Source organism: Choloepus didactylus, chromosome 7 (assembly GCF_015220235.1).
Source record: "Choloepus didactylus isolate mChoDid1 chromosome 7, mChoDid1.pri, whole genome shotgun sequence".
Taxonomy (NCBI): domain Eukaryota; kingdom Metazoa; phylum Chordata; class Mammalia; order Pilosa; family Megalonychidae; genus Choloepus; species Choloepus didactylus.
The window spans coordinates 99,578,320-99,600,691 of record NC_051313.1 but is presented as its reverse complement, the minus strand read 5'-3'; the positions used below and the strand labels follow the sequence as shown (position 1 = coordinate 99,600,691).

The 22,372-nt window shown below is 37.3% G+C and overlaps 1 protein-coding gene and 1 non-coding gene across 9 annotated transcripts in view; one reads left to right on the top strand and one right to left on the bottom strand.

Moving 5' to 3' along the window:
* Positions 1 to 773: 773 nt before the first annotated feature.
* The window catches only part of PKHD1 (PKHD1 ciliary IPT domain containing fibrocystin/polyductin), a 473,530-nt gene continuing 451,931 nt past the window's right edge, over positions 774 to 22,372 (bottom strand). For all 8 annotated transcript variants that reach the window (XM_037842918.1, XM_037842911.1, XM_037842917.1 and 5 more), the window contains 2 exons: positions 19,323 to 19,445; positions 774 to 3,369 (listed from right to left, as the gene is read on the bottom strand). In XM_037842918.1, the coding sequence (XP_037698846.1) occupies positions 2,915 to 3,369; positions 19,323 to 19,445 (578 nt within the window). In that variant the 3' untranslated portion in view covers positions 774 to 2,914. The remainder of the gene's footprint in view (positions 3,370 to 19,322; positions 19,446 to 22,372) is intronic.
* LOC119541037 lies at positions 5,172 to 5,364 on the top strand. The gene has a single exon (XR_005218171.1). It is a non-coding gene; the product is annotated as a U2 spliceosomal RNA (small nuclear RNA).

The following is a 22,372-nucleotide window of genomic DNA, read 5'->3' as shown; positions in this document are numbered from 1 at the left end:
AAATATGGAACAAATGCATGAATTTTAGATGACAGAATTAATTAAAATCCTTTACTGTTATTGACATGTACAATTTTATAGAAGCTTGGTTGAATAATATTTGCATGTGATTTACATTCAATTTCCCCATATTCATTTTTGCATATAGTTTGCATATATTTCAATGTATAGTAATTTCTTACTTTTGCAGTTAGATTGCTAGATGGTAGGGAGTCATTCAACTGAATAGTCTTCAAAAGGGGAGGCCCTGAGGGAGCTAAAGGCTTCCTGGTACTCCTCAGTCTCGTTGAGCAATAACATGTACAAAGTCGGCTGCAGGACACAGCCCTGATCAGACTGGCTCAGTGACTTACTTGGGGAGTCATGAAATTCTGTCAAGGTCTGATACATTCCCTGAACACAATCCCAAGGCATGGAGAGAGAGAGACAGAGTCACAACTACCCTAGGCCCCCTCATACTTCTCTCTCAATTTTGACATACATAAATATTTACAGACATTTTTAAACTCTTTATAGAATCAGCTTTGTTCAGTCTCTTGGGGGAAAGGAGTCTATCATGCCTAGGAAATAAAAAATAGGAGGCAAAAAGAGATTCTCTGAAGCAACACAGGAATAACACAGTTTTCAGTTATTTATTTGGATAAAGGGTAAGGCTAGTCATGGGTTGGAAATATTTACTGGGTGACCCATGTTAACGATCTGAAGAAGCTTAGGTTGACCTAAAGTGGTCCTCTATTTAATTGGCTCATCTCTAGACATGAATTTGCTTCCAGTAATTACCCCATTCTCCTTTTTTTTTTTTTTAAACAGAAAAAGAGGACTAGCTTAACTACTGGGTGAGGATTTTGTTGAGACTTTAAAACTCCAGGCCACATGCAAGAACCCTGCTGTTGTTAAGCCCAATTCTGGCCTCCAGGATCTAATTAATATGTTAATTATGATTTTTCCTAAGTGGAGAGAGAGAATCAAACTTGCTTTTCAAGAAGATCAGTCTTGAAGCCACATGAGGATGGTTAAGGAGATAGTAAAGATTGGGAACAGGGTGAAGAAGGGGTAGAATAGCAGAGTTTACAGTTGAGTCTTTGGAAAGGTGAGCTAGAAGGAGGAAACGAGGAAGCTACAAGAATGGGATAAAGGGCTAATTGTGACAGAGACTAATTAAACTGGAGAAGGCATGTTCTGCCTAAGTCATTCAAATTATTTTTGTTTTGTTATATTTTAAGCACTGCTGGTGCCTAAACAATATACATCTACAAGCATGATTTACCATGCAAGAAACCAGCTTGTTCCTCCAGAGTAAATTTCTATAGGTCAGATTGCCTTTCAATGTCCTCCTTATACACAGACAGCCTGGACTGAAAGCTCTTAAGAGAGCACAGACCTTAGCTACCTTGTCTACTTGTAGCGCTCTTAGAATCCAAAACAATGCCACTGAGAAGACTGCCTAACTCCTTTCATGGGTGGCCTTAAGGCTTGAGATGTCCATGAGACACTTAAAGAATGGACAAAGAGGTTGAGAAAGTCCCTGCCAATTATGTAGTTAGACACACGTTCCCATTGATGCCTTGAGATGGTGGCTTTCTGCCAATACCTCCTATGGGGCTAATTCCAGGGCATCGCTACATAAAATTCAGCAACAGAAGACTCTTTTTCCTGCCTCACTTCCAAATCCGACACAGGCTACCCCTTTAACCTTTCAGAGTTTGGAAAATCCTGTTTAGGGAGAAGCCAAGAGCAAGTTCTTTTTGAAAAATTTCTCCTCCTCTAACGCTGTTGCCTTACCTGCTGGGAGCACAAGGCCTGGATACAGAGCTGAGGACACAGGCAGGCTGCTTAAAGTATCCTTTAGTTTGAACACAGATGGGTCCTGGACAAAAGCATGAATTATGTGAAAGTGCCGTTAGCATCTTTTCCCAACTTTTTAACACCAGTTGATCTTCTGTCTAGTCTCCTTCAGAACTTAGCATAGCCTAGAGAGGGTACACATGACAGGGTCTCTCCCTTCCCTGGACAGCTCTGTGTTATCTTCTCTAAAAAGCACATGTCACTGATGAAAGAGTTAGCTGGTAGTCCACTTGTCCACTTGGTTATCTCCGGTCTTCCAATACACTTTTCTTCTTTCTTCTAGTTGTAAATTTGACCTGGCTACTAATGAGCCAATTGAAAAAACATAACATTTGTCCATGGGCAATTTCCTCCCCAAACTTGCTATCTAAACATCTTTGTCCTTAACTAAAACTCAGCAAAGCCCATAAGAAGATCAATCTTCAAGTGTAAATACTCACCAAGTGCAAACTTAATATGTTTGCACTACTGTGGGCTCCCAATAATGATTGAATTTAGATCATGAAATAAAATCAGCTTAGAAAAAGCCAGGAAGTAGTCTTGTGGTTGGAAGGTTAGCTCTGACAAACCATGGAGCAGGGTCTTCTCTACTCCTTCATAAGTCCTTATAGGATAAAGGAATGCTTTTGCTGAAATACTGCAGAAATAGCTGTAGCTGACCAGATCTTCTCATGAGCCCTTACAGAAAGGCTTTTGGGTGGCCATTGCAGAGGAAGCTGACTAACATCCCCTACTGGTACAAGTCAGTATTACACCATTTTTAAAATAAGGAAATCAAGAGGATAACTGGCTAAGTTAAAAACAAGTGAATAATAAGTATTTGAAAATCTAACTTTTGCTTGGCATTGGACTAAGATCATTGATAGATACAAAAGACATATCAGGCACAGTTTCAGTCCATGAGAATTTATATGAGTGTCTTCCATTTTTAAAGTTGAATAGGGAATAAACAGTCCATATTATCTTTTCTTAGTTATATCCACAGGTCAAACCTGATCTCTTCTGCTCATTATCCAGAAATATTTTGCACATTCTGCCTTTAAGCCCAAATGCTCACACCATTCCCAGATCACAGCTGTTCCTGAATAGTTTCCAGATGTGTTGAATGAAGGCAGAGTGCCTCAGTGGTACCACATGAAGATTTCTTCTCTTGGGAAAGCCCCAAGCTGCCGCTTCCCTTGCTCAGCCGACTCTGACCCTGTAACCGCTGCCTCTCTTGTCTGAGGTCTGGGCAGAGCATCAGCAGCTGATTTTGTCCTGCCAGCTGGTATCTGAGTAACTGCTCTTGAGCCGCCTTCCAGGTCCCAGTCTCCTGCAGGTATATCTGCTGAGCAGGAGAGCCTGGAGCACAGGTGTGCCCATGGGAGGTGACACCAGCCACGCTGGGAGCAGCTGCAGCAGCCTCTTCTTGACTGCGGCCATCCTCTTGGATGGTGCGGCGGCAAACCTTCCTCCTGGACACTCCATTCGATGACTGGTGAGGGAGCTGGCTCAGCTTGCCCAGCATGATCTTCATCCTCAAGTCTGAGGGAGAAAAGAGGAAGAGGAAATAGATTTCATTCTCAGTTGATTGCACATTTTATTTATTTTGCATTCCTGAAAAGATATTGCCAAATAAATAAGGATTGAGTTATATCAGCTTAGCGATTTCTAAATATCTTTGGAAATAATTTTTTTCCTAAGAACACAATGTATCCCATGCCCATGGTGAAAACTCACACTTTTAGAGCTCTGATAGTTAGAGTAAGGAGGAGCTTGCTTTTATCAACCTTCATTATTCATCATCATCTCCCTTAATTCATTTAGGATGCTATTCAAGACAAAAATCAACTGATGCTTATTCATGGAACAAATGTTTATTGAGCACCTACTGTATGCCAGACCCTATTCTTTATCAGGGACTATGGCAGTGAACACGACAGACAAGACCCTCACTCATATGGAGCTTGAACTATAATAAATAAACAAGGAAACATCAAGTAGTGGTAAATGTTGATGAAGAAAAAGGATGGTGAGGACCAGCAGTATACTGTAGATTGGGAATTCAGGAAGGCTTCTCTGAGGAGGTAATTTGTGAATTAAAACTCGAATAATAAGTAGGAACCAAGTATGCAAAATCATGGGGGATAAGAGAATCAGGGCAGAAAAAACAGCTTGGACAGAGGTCCTGAGGTAGAAATCAGAGAGACTTGTTTGAGAAATAGAAGAGTGTGGCTGAGGCTTTGTAAGCAAGAGAAACACAGTTGTTAAAGGCAGAGATAAAGGAAAGATTTCAAACATTCATTTAAAAAATGTTGGCTTTGCTATGCACTGTTCACTGGCTGAGGATTCTGGGGATCCTGCTTGGCTTCATTTCCTAACGGTCCCTTGAATGCCTCCTACCTGCCTGACCGTGAGCTGGGTGCTGTGAAGCCAGGAGGGAAACCTGCCCTGAGGAGTGCGCCCTCTATGGGGGAAGTTCGGTACACAACAAATGAGACCATCAGAGTGTGATGAAGATCCAAGGGAGAGCACAGATCAGGAGAACTCCAGCAGACTGGGAAAGTGGGCGAGTGGGTGGGTAGATGAGGGGATGGGCTGCTTATTGTCTCTCTTACTTCAGAGAGAACCGTTTGCTGAGCAGCCATATCAAATTCTACATCATCCCAGCAAAACAGCCACACTAGAAAATGCACTCAGAGACATGTTTACCTATTCTTTCAAGGTAAATTTGCCTAATGTGTAATTAATCTTAGGTGTTTAATAAAAGTTTCATAATACTACTTCCAGGAAAAACACATTTATGATGTTTATACACTAACAAGGATTTTCAGTGTAAGCACAATGGCTTAAATATAAAAAATGGACATTGTCAGGTCTTACCAGGTGGGTCAGTTCACATCTGTATTAAGGAACATGTTCAAATGAACTCTAAAAAGCTTTCTTATCTGATACTTTGGATTTGGATGTCAAAGTTACAATTTGAACATCTTTTATTTTATAAAAACATGAATATTCACATGTGGATATACTATAAATATACAGATAAACATGTATCCATGTGTGTATGTGTACATATATCGTTGTGTAATAATAGAAGGAACACTGGACTGGAGTCACAAAATTAGAGTTCAAATTCTTCTCCTGCTAGCTGGCTCTGTGGCTTCCATCCTGTCACTTAGCCTCTCTGGGCTTCACTTCTATAATTTTATATTAGTCTCAGGTACTGCTTAATCATTTACTAAAATGTATTTAATTTTAGCCATATTGTTTTATTTATTGTTTTCTTTTTTTGACATTTCATTTGTATTTATTTTCTTATTCAACAGAGTTAAAATTAAATCCAGATCGCTTCTTGCCCATTTGGCTAAGATCAAGTTAGTATCTGTTCTTATCAGTTTAATCTGATCCGTCCTCTATCCAAGGACAATATATTAAACGGAGTTTTGGAGTAGGGAGTTGGAATAGGGGCTTGCTCTGTCACTCCACGCATCGACCTGGTATTGCAGGAAAAAAAAAATTCAGGAGGGAGCAAATTGATATTGACCATGATAAACAGATGATCTGGGCATTTTTGCCCTAATTTGGAACAATTCATTGAAGGAAACATTATATAAGCAATAACATCTCTAGTTTTTAAAATATGTTCATGTCGTATGTAAATGAGATAAATAATGAATACTAACTGAAAAATCAAGGACGCACTGTTCAGAGTTTTACTGTTACAATTAAGTCAAACTTACCAAAATAGTTGTTTATGTCATTAAATACGTGAAAGATGGTCTCTGGAGGTCATATGGCCTACCAGCTAAGAGTACAGGCCTGGAGTCAAGTAATTTTGGTTAGGTTTCCTGCTTGATCCCTTTCTTGCTGATTGAATGCATAAATTTTACTCAACCTCTCTGTGCTTCAGTTTCCTTATCTGTATAATGGTGATAATGATGTTATCTACCTCATAGGATTGTTTAAAGATTAAATAGGATGAAGCATGCCCAGAGCCTGTGATAGTCAGGACTCTATAGATAATAACTATTATTATTCTAATTACTATCGATAGCAAGCATTACCTGCCAGGCACTGTCCTTCATGCTTTAAGCACATTCACTCATTTAATTCTTGTAGCTGCCCCATGAGGTTAGTACTACTGTTGCCTTCATTTTATAGATGCAGAAACAAAGGTGCAGAAGATTAAGTTACCTGCCTTAAGTCGCATGACTTTTCAGTGTAGATATGTAAGATATAGTCTAGCTCAGTGATCATGCACTTAACCACTTAACGTTATTATTAAATATGATTCCACAGGTATTTTTTTACTCTGCTAAAGTTTTTGTTAATATAATGTACCCTTAATTAATAGCTAATAACTGTCATTATCACTCACACACACACACACACACACACACACACACACACACACACAGAAACATTATACAAATTCACATTAAAAGAAATAAGCAAGCAGTATAAACAAGAAAGATCCTGGGTGTCTAATTTTGTTGCTTCCTTTTTCTTCATTCAATTTGCTTATATTTTGCACATATGTTCCATTCTAACAATTTTCTTAAATGCCAGCCTTAGTTTGATTTGCATGTTTTTTGTCAAATATCTTGGGAGCTGAAGGCTTGAAACATTTCCACTCAGAAGTTTCAAAAGTACCTCAGATTCACTATCTCAAAAGAAATCCTAGTCTCTCTGCTTTCCCTAACTCATTCATGACCTCATTTTTCCGCTGCTCAAGCTAGAGAGTAGGAGAAATCATTGTGAGCCTCCATTGATTCTTCATTGGCAAAATTATCCACTTATTCATAGGTTATTAGTTCACTCAACACCTACAACATGGGAGGGATGGGAATAGAGCAGTGAACAAGAGCCAGTCTTAATATCATGGAGTTTATGTTCTAGAGATGGAGGCAGATGTTAAACAAGAAAATGCATGGAGCCTGTGCTGTGTGCTAGGCCCTGGGATGACAAAGCTCCTGGGAACATGTCCCTGCTATGCAAGGGCTCAAAGTCCTGGGGGGAGACAGACCTCTACACCCATTAAGGTTAGAACCTTATGGTAAGTGGTGTAATAGAACTACTGACAACCCATTAGGGAAGACAGAATAGGAAGTGCTTAATCTGCCTAGGAGGTTAGAAAGACTTCATAAAGGAGATAATTTTTGAGTTTTGAAGGACATGATGGTGGGATGCATTACAACATAAGGAATAGCATTTGCAAAGGCAGGGCAGCAAGAATGAACCAGGCATACTGAGGGCCCTGAAAGCAGCTCCAGACACTGAGAAACTACGGTGTATATATTGACAGGAGTGTATATGCAGGGTGGGGGCTGGTATAAAATAATGGAGGAACACTAGACACAGATGATATCATAAAGGGCCTTGGTAACTCTACTAAGGAATGTGGAATTTATCCCATAGAAGAGTGGGAGTCACTGAATGTTTTGAAGTAGGGCAGTGGCATAGTATTTCCATCTTGAAAAGAACAGCCTTTGTATAATGAAGAAAATGAACTGTAAGAGAGTTAGGGAGTTCATGTAGGAAGCTATTGCAATAGTCTAAGCAAGAAATAATAAAGATCAGTAGGCCGGAGTCAAGAAATATGTTTACCAGCAGAATCGACAGATTCTAAGGACCAATTGTACCATATTTAGGGAATGGAAAAGAGATAAGATTTATTGATCATCTAGATATGGGTCATGGATTTTGGTACCCCCCATTTATAAATGGGGAAATAAGGGGTAGAAGAAATGCTGTAATCTAGGGAAAGTAAAAAAGAGTGTATTTCTACTACATCAAAAAACCAAAAACACTCTTGGGTGCACATGAAGACAAACCGATTGAAAATTAAATACTCCTCTTCAGCTGTATTATTGGTGCCAACACAACTTCTTGATAGTCTGCAGGTGCTAATGAACATTTGATGTATGAAAACTATAAAATAACATAAGTATCTGCCTATACTTTATCTGTCTCCCCAGTAAATTATAACCTTTTTGGATACATAGACTTGATCTAAAGTAGGGAGCTTTTTTAGATCACGTATCTGAAAAAATATACACTGATAACAAAGGGATTTGGGGAAAGGGGCAAGAAACTGTTCTGATTTTCCATTCTGGCCTAGTGCTCCCAATGTAGCATTTGTGTATGTGTACATGTGTGTGCATGTGTGTGTGCATGCAACATTCATAGTCACTCACAGAGCAGTGATAAAAGTAAAGTTTTGGAATCTGACAAACCATTGAACCTATATCTGGGCTTACTAAAAACTGTAATTTAATCTTTGACTGCAGCTTTCTTATTGGAAAAATGGGATAACATGATTTGATATCTCATAAGGTTGTTATGAGAACAGATGAGGTAAGACCTGTTAAAGTGCCTTGTAAACTATTAAGGACTCTATAAAGATCAATTGTATTGTGGTTGCATCATGATGATGATGATGACGATGATGATTGATGATAGTGATGTGATTACAGGAGGAAGAAATAAAAGGACCATACATAGGAGTATTTCATGGAAATCTAGTGTAAATGTTGGCTTTGAATAAGCCTTAAATATTACAAGCATTGTTTTAAAAAGTATACTCTTTCCTACTTTTGATATTTTAAAATCCTTTCAGCTAGATGCTCAAATACAACACCTTTGAAGTGTTTTATATATGTACAGTACTTTGTTTTCTGGTTGCATCAGAAACCTGAACATTTTAATTTTTTCCCTTAATTTCCTCACTCCCACCTTTAAGAAGTATTATATAACACAGCCTAGGCCCAAAATATTTTTTCCACCCAAGCTTTCAAAGCTCTCTGCATTCTTTATTCTTCTTGGGAAATATCTTACCTCCTTCAAAAAGTATTCCCTGACTTAGAGTTTCTCATTCTTGTAATATGTTGTGTATTGAGGTGTGTAACAAGTTATTTGTTACATACAAGAAGGTATCATAATCCAACTTTAAAAAATTATTAAATTATAGACTTTTAATAGATTAAAGAAAATTCAAGTTATCTCTATATTGATACCCTTAATCCTTTGCATTCTAATGTGTTTTTAGAAGACAGAACAGATTAATAATAATTTAAAATAACACTCATGTAGCAATAATTGCAATTACTACATATTAGGCACTGTCCTAAATTGATATACACCTGTGTATTATACAGATATAATATATATTCATTAAATCCTTACAATAACCCTCTGGAGCAAGGACTATGTTCATCTCTGTTTTTGAGGTGAGGCAGTTCAGACACAGAGAGATTAAATAACTTCCCCAACTTTATGCAGGAAGCAGTTTCATCTTATTTTATAGAATCCAGAGCCTGTGCTCTAATTACTGTTCCATATTGTGCCAAGTTAAAGCTAGCGAGGGGGAGCTGAGAAGAAGGTTCGGTTAGATACACGCATGGGAGTGTGCCGCACATGTGACTGTTATCTTTCATGTGCCTTCCAATGGATAAAAGATTGAGAACTGTCCTAAGCCCGTAAAAGAACGGTGACAAAACTGCCATCTTCATCTCCTAGGATGGTGGCAATTCTGCCATCTACATTTCCTGTCCTTGCTTTTTTCACATCTAACCATGAAAATCATTAACTATCTTTTATATACAATGAACATGCTAATTTTTCATGTGTGAATTATGCTCCTCTTGATTTATTGAGAGCTGTCTTGGTGGGGGTTAGGAGACAGTAGTCATGTCTGTATCATATTAGAAGAGACAGTATTAGTGGTAAAGGCTACCGATTTCCTACCTCAGTTTAATCTAGCCATAAATAGGAAATGAAGTGAGGAAATGAAAAGGCAATAACATCAGTACATATAAGACAAGTTTGACTTGGAGCAGTATAATGAGATAAAGTAATCATGTTGTTTATATTGTTTCTGTGATGCATCGATTAATGTTCTGCTAAGCCCATGGTAGTCATATCTTCTCTCTCCTTTTCCACAGTCCTTTTGTGTTTTTAGAAGACAGAACAGGTTAATAATAATTTAAAATAACACTCATATAGCAACAATAGCAATTACCACATGTTGGGCACTGTCTTCAGTTGATATATACCTGTGTATTATATAGATATAATATATAGTCATTAAATCCTTTCAACAACCCTCTAGAGCAAGGATTATTGTCATCTCTGTTTTTTGAGGTGAGGCAGTTGAGACACATCTGCCATGACCACCTAACTGCAGGATGATTTTCCTGCTTAGAGCTACAAGATCTTCCAGGTTTCCTGGATTCCCCATGGGATATGTGACCCTTTCTAGAAATGTTCCTTGACAGCTCAAACTACATTGATTTATGCCTCAGTACTTGCTGACCTGTGCAGCTGCTTTTATTATTGGTCACCTTTCCTTGTGTGACAGTCTTGTCTTCCTCTCAGGACTTTGAGTTTCTTTAGGGAAGGAAGTTTGTTTTGCCATTGACCTTACCCCCTCATTGCACCCAGTCCTACGTCAAGCCCTGAGCTTGATATCATCTCCATAACCACTGTTACACCAGAAGGAAAAGACATAGTTTATTGGGTTTAGCAAATAACCAAAGAACAAGAATATTAAATTGTCTGGTAGAAGCAAACTTAAAAAAATTAAAAAAAAGGCTTTGAATTTTTATCCTTTGGTAAAACCAATACCACTTCATGTAGGAGGAATCAAATGCTGCAAATCACCTATTTTCAATCCATTGAAGGTATTGTTATCCTGTTTTTGAGAGATTGTCATTGGAGCTCTTTTCCTCCTTGTTGTTCTTCAAGTCTGCATCTATTCATAAAAGATATCACAGGCATAGTTTTCCTTTGTAGAACCAAACCATTTAAAATCTCCCCATGAATTATTTACATGGCAGCTCCAATCAGCAACACACCTGACAAACTCCCCAGCTGAAATGAAAGCTCCCTGTGTAAAGGTGCCCAAGAGGGTGGCTACCTCCCACTGTGAGGATAGAGACAGAACTAAGTCAGCACACATTATATGTCAGCGCTGACATCAGAAGGAATCAGATCCTTTGATCTTGGACCTCCACAGGGAGCTTAGATCTCAGACAAATTAGATAATAAATGAATTTATAGCAGATATGTGTCCTAAGGCATTCAGCTGAATGCTTGGGTTTTAGGGAAGGAAGGCTAGTGAGTATCAAAGCATATGAATTGGCCTGCCTCCTTTCCACCTCTGCCTTGCTGATGAGTCCCCATTAAAATGCTTTCAAAGTACCCCTCCCTGACTCTTAGAAGGGGAGGAGCTACAGTCTCATTGGTGGATTTAATCAGGTTTTAGGGAGAAATAATTAAAATATCGGGAACATATATCTCTTCTCTACAAAGAGAAGGACTCACTGGTTTCCTCGTGCCCTTCCAGGTTTGCCCACAGTCAGCTGAAACTCCACCAGCTAGCCTTAACCTCTTTTGGCTTCTAAAACTTTCATAGGCAACATATGCGTGCCATGCCTGTGACTTTCTAGTTTGTGTGGCTGCTGGTCACTAATTTCTTTGGCAATGGGAACATTAGCAGTGAATCTGCACCCCTAACCCCTGACTATCTGTATTTTTCTGGCCCAGTCTCATGTCCTGTGTTCACAGTTAGAGGATCTGGATTCAGAAAATAGAAGACACAATATAACTGCCTGGACCTTTGAGCTCAAATAAGGTCTGAAGCAGAGAGATGGACAGCTGATGAGTCGACATAAAGAATATTACTCCACCTTGGCTTCTTATTTGTCAATAAGGGCAACAGTCATGTCCACATTTTGGAGAATGTAGATGCAATAATTAATAAATACTATTACTTGTGACCTTTCTGTATAGATTATTTGTTCCTGTAAGTGAAAAATTGCCATTTCTTTTTAAATAAGTAATACATGACATAGCAGAACTTTATAAAAATTAGATTAAGATAAAAAGAAGGAAAAGTCATGGTTAGTCCAAAATTATATCATAAATAGTTTCCATTTTAGTGGCTTCATAATACTCTATCAGTGGATGTATTTTAGTAAATCTAACTTAATTCATTAATCTATCTACAAATTACTTAGTGAATTTTTTTGCAGTGTGAATCTATATTCATAAATGTTCAAACAGTTAAATTTCTAGCTCCATTTATAGACTAACCCTTCTATTTTTCTTTAGGTTTTATTATCTCCTTTAGCCTATATTTCATTTCTATATCTAATTGGATGTTATATTCAGTTCCACTGATCTGTCTTTATATTCTGGTATCAGTATCACATTGGTTTAAGAATGGTAACTTGAATTTTTCTCTCTGGTAGAGCTACCCATCTCCACGCCCATGAAATCACATTTTTTTTTTCAAAGTTGTCTTTGTATCACTGGTCTGTATTTTCTGATGATCTTTAAAATCATTTTATATTTTCCCACACTGTATAAAATGATTGGCATTGCATTAAAGTTAATTTGGAAATAACTGAAATCTTTGCAATATCAGCCAACCTAATTTAAAACACATAATTCTGTGTGTACTCAAGTCTTCTTCTATAAACAATTTAGGAAAATATTATAGTTTATTTTTTATATAGGTTCTAGGTATCTTGCTAAGAATTTTTTCCAAGACAACATATCCTTTGGTCACTGCTATGTCTTTCATTATGTTTTCTAACTACATACCATTGGTTTATGTTTTTTTTTTTTCTGTAACTTTATATTTGAATGTTACTTATGTCATTTATTAATTACAGCAGTTAATAGTTGAAACTTTTCATTTTGCTAGTAAACAATTATATCATCTGCAAACAATCAAATATTTTCTCTAATATTGTCCTCTTTATTTTGTTTAAAACATGGCTGCATGCTTAGCATTCCAAAATACATTATAAAATGATGATAAGAATGAGTTTATGTATTTTGTCTTCATTCAAGTAGAAATTCCTCTAATATTCCTTTGTTAAATGTGATATTGGATTCTGGTTGCAAATAACATTGGAAAACTTGATCTTCTGTAGCAGGCCTGCTCTTATTCCTGGTTACTTTTTTTTTTCAAGTTGCCTTAAGGGATAAGTGCTGGTTTTTATTCTATGTATTTAAATTAGGAAATGTTCATATATTTTTTTCTTACATGACTTGAACATGGAATGTGTTAATTTCCAAATTTAGCTTTATTTTCCTGGAAACCTGGAACAATTTCTAGGTCTTGGCTGTTTTGCCTTTAACTATCAGCACATCTTGAGGCCATCTGTCTCCTCTCCTCTCCCTGGCAATCTCACAGATTTGTATTTACAAAGTTAAATTGGCATTACTTTTTATTTAAATTAACAAAACATACCATCTATGTAGTCAAGAGAATTCTAAAGTGGAAAGGCAAGAAATTTCTTATGTTGATATTCATAATCAAATGTGCATAACATCTACCCTGTTTTTGTTTTTTGTTCTTGTTTTTTCATGTTTTTCATGTTTTTCATGTTCATTCCCAACAGTAGGAGCATGGATTTCACAAAGAAAATTGGACCAAGGCCAGACAAGGATCAGTGGTTTGGAGATGGCTGCACTGAGGACAGCAGCAGTGGCCAACCAGCAGAGACAAAAGGTGGGCAAGGAAACCGGGTGAAGAAGCTAAAGTAGCCAACAGAAAACATTGCCTGGAAGGAAGTCACATTTCGCCCTTTGTTAAGACCCAAAGATGTGTAGTCATTATCCTGTTGCTGGTTCTGTGAACGCTGGGTAGACTGTCTACATCTTTTTTGGAAGAGGTGAGGGGTCTTTTTTTCCAGCAGTTGTAAAAACTGCCTGAATCCAGGGGTTTCTGGAAAGAGACAGTGGAAAGAAGGGGAGGGGGCAATTTTCATCTCTATTCACATCATTCATTCAACAATAGTTATCAGTCATCTAATACTTGCAAAGCCTTATGATAAAAGTGCTGCTGGAATTAGAAAAGATGATCTGGATAAGAGCCCATCACTTGTTATAGTATATATCAAAGGTGTTACACAAACAGGAGGGAAGTGTTATAAAAGTTGAAAGAAGAGAAGTGCTACTTATAGATGAGGGAATTGTGTATGATTCCCATGAAGGAAAAGCATTTTTATCTGGGATTAGAAGGAATGGGAGACTTTGGATATGTGGATACATTAGAGAAGACATTTCAGAACTGAGAGATCTAGATCTTACATGGAGAATACTGGCCTGGAGGGTAAAAAAGAGTGAAGGAGTGGACCCCCCATAAGGTGTCTGCATTGGAGACGTATATGTGAATGGAGCAGAAATAGATGAAAAATAAAGACATTGCACAGGTAAAATTGATAAAACTTGGCATGCAAGGTGACAGGGTGTTAGAAGGAGAAATAAGAATTAAAGATAACTCTAAGATAGCTAGCCTAGGGGATTGTGTGGGCTAGTACCAAAAGGAGAGACAGTTGAAGAGGAATGAAGCAAAATTGAGCTCTGACAGAGCAAAGCTGGTCTCCCTCTCCTGCATTTCTATGAACCTGAGTTTGTACAAACTGGACAACCAAACTCTTAGCAAATGGGATTTGAAACACCAGAATGTGATTTAGGAGCTGGAGGAACTAAACATGTCACCTAGGATTATGATATTCTTTCCCTCATTTGGCATTCTCTCCCATCTTTAACTTCTTCAAATATGTATTGTTTGCTGTGATCACTTTATACTTAATTGTTTATTGCCTGAAACTGTTCTCTCATTTTCCCCCAAATATTATTCTGGTGTCACAACTACACTGAAAACTCATGAAGGAGAGGGGGCTAGATGTTACCTCTTTGTAACTACACAAAGAAGGCCTAATAAGGTCTATCTGGAGATAAGGAAATACTTATTTAATATTTATTGGGAGTTAAAATAATTGAATTCATTAAATCATCCCAGCAGGCTCTTATTTACATGTTACAAAGACAAGTAACAGCTTCTGCCAGGGTTTCTCAACCTTAATATTATCGCTATTTGGGCCAGATGATCTCTGTTGTGGGGAACTGTTGGCTGCAAGTTTAGCAGCATCACTGACCTCTACCCACAAGATGCCAGTAGCATTCCCAATCCCAGCTGTGACAAGCAAAAATGTCTCCAGCATGGCCAATGTCCTCTGGAAGTAAGGTGACCAAGTTTTCTAGTTTACCTGGGACTGGGAGAGTTCCTGGGACACAGGAACTTCAGTTTTTAAACCAATACAATTCCTGGCATCTCAGGAGGAGTTAGTCACAAAATTATTCCCTGTTGAGAAAGAAAGTCTCTTCAACAAACAGTGTTGGGAAAACTGGATATCTGCATGCAAAAGAATGAATGTGGGGAATGTGGACCCCTACTTCATACCACACACAAAACCTAACTCAAAATGGATCAAAGACCTAAATACAAGAACCAAAATTATAAAACACTTAGAAGAACACATAGGGAAGCATCTTCAGGAGCTTATGTTAGGCAATGGTTTCTTAGACTTTACACCGAAAGCATGAGTAACAAAAGAAAAAATAGACAAACGGTGCTACATCAAAATTAAAATTTTTTGTGCATCAAAGGACTTCATCATGAAAGTAAAAAGACAACTTACAGAATGGAGAATATATTTGGAAACGACAAATCCTTTAAGGAATATATATAGAAAGAAAATATAAAGAAGTATTGCAACGCAATAACAAAAAGACAGACAACCCAAGTAAAAAATGGCCCAAAGACTTGAATAGACATTTCTCCAAAGAAGCCACACAAATGGCCAATAAGCACATGAAAAGATGCTCAATGTCATTAATCATTAGAAAATGCAAATCAAAACCACAATGAGATAACATTTAACACCCACTAGAATGACTACTAGTTTAAAAAAAAAAACAAAACAGAAAATAACAAACATGGAGAAATAGGAACACTTGTTCATCGTTAGTAGGAATGTAAAAATGCTACAGCCACTGTGGAAAACAGTTTGGTGGTACCTCAGAAGGTTAAGTATGGAATTACCACATGATGTGGCAATCCCACCTCAGTTCTGGTATAATGGAACAGAACTGAAAGCAGGGACTCAGACAGATATTTGCCTACTGATGTTCAACAGCGGCATTATACATAACTGCTAAAAGACAGAAACAACCAAAGTGTTCATCAGCCAATGAATGGATAAACAAAATGTGGTATATACATACAATAGAATATTATTCAGTCTTAAAAAGGAATGTAGTTTTGATACATATGGCAACCTGGATGAACTTTGAAGACATCATGTTGAGTGAAATGAACTAGACACAAAAGGACAAGTATTGTGTGGTCTCACTGATATGAAATAATTAGAATAAGTAAATTAATAGTCAGAAGCTATAATACAGTTTACCAGGGACTGGGGGAGGGGGAAAGAATGGGAGTTAATGGTTAATTGGTGCAGAGTTTCTGTTTGGGGTGATGGAAAAGTTTTGGTAATAGATGGTGGCAAAGACAGCACAACATTGTGAATGTAATTAACACCACTGAATTATATTTCTGAGTGTGGTTAAAAGGGGAATTTTAAAGTTGTATATATGTTACTAGAATAAAAAAATTTCAAAAAACCATGGGACTGTACAACACAGTGAACCCCATTGTAAACTAAGGACTATGGTTAATAGATTGATTATAATATTGTTTCATCAATTTTAATAAAGGTAAAAGGCTACTGCAAAATGTTCATAATAGGGAAAACTGTGTGTGAGGGGTGTATATGGGAATTCTGTATTTTCTGCATGATTTTTCTGTAAACCTGCAACTTCTCCAATTAAAAAAATAAATACATTTAATGAAAACAAAATTATGTATAGAAAAAATTGCCTCCTATTGAGAACAACTGGTCTGTGTGAACAGCCAGCCATCCATATAATGAATTCCAAAGACCATAAATTCTGCTATAGAGGAACACAGTCAGGATTCTTCGAACCCAGTGAGGAAAATACTCATCTCAATTGGGCTGGGAGGGATGGGGAAAGGTTTTAGGAAGAAAAGGGCATTTCAGTTGGTGCTTAAAACCCTGAGGCGGTTTTAGCAGGTGAAGCCAAGCAATCCAATTGGAAGAAACTTTGCAAGCAAATAAACAGGAAGATATTAGATCAGTCCAGTGAGCATGAACTAGTTTGATGAGTGTGAGAAGGGAACAGGAGGGTGAAATCCAAGATGAGGCTAGTCAGATAGGATGAAGTCAGGTTGTAGAGGATGTTGACTCTTTAACAACAAGGATAGCAACAACAATAAATAATATGTATAAATACAATATGCCAGGAATTGTTCTGACCTCTTTGGTGATACTAACTCATTTAATCTGTGTAACTAAACATGGGCAATATTATTATGTGAATTTTACTGATGAGGAAACTGAAGGGCGTGGAGAGGTTAGTTAACTTGATTAAGGCCACAAAGCAAGTCAGTAGGAGAATAAGGATTAAACCCAGTCTCTGACTCCTGGGTTCCATGCTCTTAGCGGTTAAATTCTCCTGCCTTTCCAACTGACAATGGAAATTCATTAAAACTTTTAATTAGTGAGTGACATGATCAGATATGAATTTTTAGAGATGACCTGAATGGTTTTATACGACAATAACCTGGTAATACTAATTGTTAGGGATATATGCTCTCCTTTCTTCTTCCCCCACTGCAACTCTCTAGCATCCTTCTCTATATCATGCAATTTGTAGCAAAAACTGTAACATGGTGAGTTTATAGTCTGAATCTACTGGACAATGGTAATGATCATTTAAACAGTTAAATAATCTTGGTTCTTTGGTAGAGTTTAGTGGATGCAAAATGCCAGTAAAAGCGATAGCCAATCACTTTATCAGCAAATGTTGAAAGTTTAAAAACACAGAAGGAAAAGGGAAACTAAAAGACTGTGGAAATAATGGCACAAAACCAAATTTATTTAAAGCTAGCAATTATTAGGTATTTTGTAGCTGGTAATAATTTCCAAAGAAAAGCAGGAGATGCCTCATTATTTGCCTTGGAAATGATGCTCTTAAGATTTGGACAAAGCTTAGAAGATAAGGAAATAAATCTGCTGTGCACCCCCAGGGAGGATTCAGGTAGCACATCTTACCATTTTTAACTGGGATGTCCTAATCAGATGGCCTCTTTGATGCTCCCATCTCTTCAATCTAACCTCTTCCACAGGAGCCCTGTCCCTGCCTCATTCCTGATAATTTATTAATAAGCCCACCACATAAAAAATGTTCCTTAATAAAACACTCAGGCATTGTGGACTGCTTAATGCAATTAATTTAAGCAGGGTAACTGAGATTCATGCAGATAGCCATATTAGATTAGTGGAGAGATTAGCATCACTCCAGCCATTTGCTGAAGAATGCAGCCGAATATGTTGTTCGTCACAGAGCCAGGTTCAGATGACAGTGTTCAAATACCTGTCCTCAATATACATGCAATATATGGACAAAAGCCCCCAAGAAGATCAAAATTCAAACGTCCTTAGATGGAATCTAGAAAGAGTTTGGCCCCCCTCCTCTCTGTCTCCGTTCTTCTCACCTCTTCCCCACCTTGCTTCACATCCCTTGCCACCTTTTAGTGGAGGTCCATGAGTTTGAGTATGGCTAGTTGATTTGATGGGAAAGAGGTTACTCATTTTTTTTTTTAATCGCTTGATTTCCTTCATAAGAAAAAATACGAACAGGCAAACAATCTGACACATACACAATACCAGCACTCATTCAGTTACAGCCAGAACAATATTAGACTGTTATTTTTTGGTTAAACATGCATTCAGAACCAGTAAGACTGGTGTTTCTTCTCAAGCAGGAAATACCATGATAATTGGCTCTTTTACTTGGGAAAAATAGGAATATCCTAGTTAAAACATACGTTCCTAAATTTTCAGACTCATGGAAATTATGTGAATATTTTCTATACACCATAGCCATACTTGGCAAAGCCACCTTGTGTTCAGACCCTTTGTCTTCCTATTTTCTGTGCCTTTAATAGGACCAGGATAAAGCACTGGTCTGAGGCAAATGCTTATCTTTTCTCTGCTTAACAGCAATTCTATTGGCAATTTAATATAACTGGTTAAATCATCTGGCAACATGCACAAAGGAGGCAGATAATACATTTTGCTCAAAGTATGCCTAAACAATAAAGCAGATAAAAACAAAGCTGACTCATTTCTTGAAGGACCTATATTGCATCTAATTTGCATAGCTGGTATTTGGCAACTCTTCTTCCCCAAATTCAACAATGTTGCCAAACTGGCAGCTTTCCAGTAGCTAAGGGACAGATTATATGCTTGGTCTTCATGTTTTCTTTTCTCTACATAACACTCTCAAATGTTAAACCAATAATCTACTAAGGAAAAAATATGTGTGTCACCTCTACTAATTGCTTAATAGCTGAGTGAATCAGCAGGATTTGCATATTCCTGTGTTGGGGTATAATTTCCTTGAGAAGTTGACAAAGACTGAGGAAGAAACTACAAACTGATTGCTTCAGAAACTGGCAGCTGGAAGTAGAGGGATTTCACAGTTCATGCTCAATGGGTCTCTTCTGTTCATAATATGAGTTAGGAATCATTCTCCTTGCCCAAACTCACCTTCTCCCATGACAGGGTGTTCTTTTTCAGTCTCTATTTGTGATCCTTGGTGTTTGGAGGACCCATGGATATGACTCTTGTGATCATTAGTCTGAGATTCAGAAATCTCTTCAGTTTTTGTTTCTGTATTAAAGAAAAAATAAGTCAGTGTTTTACATTTTTTAGAGAAAAACATTTTTATTTGTAAGTCAGCCCTAAAGGAGTTTCTGTAGTGCCCCCCCAAATAATTATGTATACATGCAATAAAATGCATCTACTATATGCAATGCACTGCATAAGAGATAATCAAATAAATTCCCTTATCTCTGCCACCAACCTTAAGTGTTCAAAACTGTGCTGTCCAATATAGTAGCTGTCACATGTGGCTACTGAACACTTGAAATGTGGATAGTTCCCACTGAGATGTACCATTAAGTGTAAAATACATACCCAATTTCAAAGACTTAGTACACAAAAATGCAACACATATAATTAATGTTTTTACATTGATTGCATGTTTAAATGATAATATTTAAAATATACTGGGCTAAATGGATATTAGAAAATTACATATGGGCTTGCATTTGTGGTTCACATCATATTTCTATTGAACAGAACTGGCTTGCAACTTTTTATTTTGAAATAATTACAGATTCACAGGAAGTTGCAAAGAAATATGCAGGGAGGTCCCACGCACTCTCACTAGTTTCCCTCAGTGTGAACATCTTATATAACTGTAGTACAAGGAACGTGGCATTGGTACAAATCCCCAGTGCTCATTTGGATGTGTGTTTTTGATTGAAGACTTTATACCTTCAGTCTATCCTTGGCTGAAGAGATGTTTCATCTTCTATATAGTCATTTATTAAATACATTCATAAAAAGTGTACTTATATTCGCCATGCCAGGCAATGCTCTGGGCACTGGGGAGACAATGATAAGAGAGGCCTGGTCCCTGCCCCTGTAGAGCTTTCATTCTAGTTTGAATAGCATAAAATTAAAAAATAAAAAAAAAAGTGCGCAATATACTGTTAAGTCCTGCCGTGCTCTGGCATGAAAAGGAGATAGTTATGGGGGAGAAGGAAGATATTTTTGGATAGGTTTGATCAGGGAGGGTATACCCTGGGACAAAATCACAGCAAAACAAACTAACTGAAAATACAAAAACAAAAAGAAACAAACAAAATACGCTTGTTTTGTTTAAGGACATACTGGATGAAGCAGTAAAAGGAATTAATTTTACTAAATAAGTATGGCAGTTTTGTCAAGGAAAAGTACCTATGTGATTGAGTTTTGAGTTGGTCACTGATTTTTTCATGGAACACCATCTTTACTTGAAAGAACATGAAAAAATGACTGACGTAAATTATAGCATGATACAATACTTAGGTATTTGGCAGATTTTTTTTTTTTAATGAATAAAGTTACCCTGTAGCTTCAAAGAAACAACTGACAGTATTTGTTTCCAATGCTAAAACTCAAGCTTTCATGAAAAACTTAGAATTTTGGAAAACTTCCATTGAACCATGAGCTTTACAGATTACTAATTCTTAAGATCCATATTAATATTACCAAATTTGATTTTTTAAATTGTTCAATGAAATTTAGAAAACATTTAGAAAATCAACATTTAGAAAATCTGCATAGCCCACTGAAATAATATTTACCAAATGACCAAAGCATAACGCTTTAAAATCATGCATGAGTAAATGATCCATACAAAATGTAAGATAGACCAATGGAATTTAACATAACAGAGTAAAAAGAGTATGCTGAAATGGTTTCAGATTACAAGTTGCAACTAATATTTAAGACACTACCTCTTGTTGAGTTTGGGTGCAGTATCAAAGAATAATATCCACAATTATCTGTAAAGGCTATTAAAATATGCTTTCCTTTTCTATTGTATTTCTTTCTGAGGCCAGATTTTCTTCATATACTTCAACCAAAACAACAGATTGCAACAGATTAAATGCAGAAGCTGCTAAGAGAATTCAGCTGACTTCTATTAAGGCAGACGTTTAAAGAGGTATATACAAATGCCACTCCACAAATTCTTTTTGACAAGTTATTTTCTATAAAAATGTATTAACTATGTTAATATGTAATGAATGTATTATTGTGATTTTAAAATAAACTAATAAGCAGATATTTTTAAATTTTGATTTTATTTCTAAATTCTGATAGCTAAAATCCACATAAACAAAAGTTCTTTGGGGTTCTCAATAATTACTGAGTGTAAAGAGGTCCTAAGACAAAAAGTTGGAAAACTGTGGACATGGACCAACAGCTGAGTCAGAAGATCAGCTTCTATGAGGGAGCAACAGGGAGACCTTCACTGCTTAGCTATGGAAGTCTTCCCATCTGTCTGTACCCCTTAGAAGCTGTAAAAGCCATCACCTCCATTTTGGAGCAACATAGATAGGTAGGAATTCCAGGCTGAAACTCTGCTCAAAATAAAGAGTGCTTATCTGGGTGGAACTGTTGTTTCCAGTATCTGTCAGGCATGCAAGCACAGTGAGTGAAGCACAAGGAGAAAGGAACCAACCCAATCCTTCCCACAGAACAAACAGGAGACAAAGTGCCCTCTGTGCCCAACAGTGCATTAGAGACGCGACCAATGCCTTCCAGAGCCTGCATTCGACATGGCCACAGAATCATGAATGTTTGGACTGTGGTGGAATTTGGAGGTCTGCTTATCCCAACCTCTATTTCACAATTTTGATATAGCAGACTGAGGCTAAACCTCAGTCCCAGATGGTACCCAGACATCAAGGCAAAATATTTTATAACTTTTGCTTCATTTGCCAATGCGTTCCAGTGCCCAAAAATAATCAAGAAAGAAACTTTTCCTTGTGTTTTTACATGTAACTTGAAGAAACTGTTAGCTTCTGGTATTATTAGTCATGTGATGGTATAAGGCAATGTGCTCTGTGATAGGTTCCTTCCAGGCTGCGTGGCTACTGGAAGAGAAAAGCAGACTTTTCCAGCTCTGTCTCCTCTCTGGGTGGAGAAAAGAGCCTACCCTTCCTCAGAGGGGACTCTCCTTATACTTTGAATTCCTCATGGAT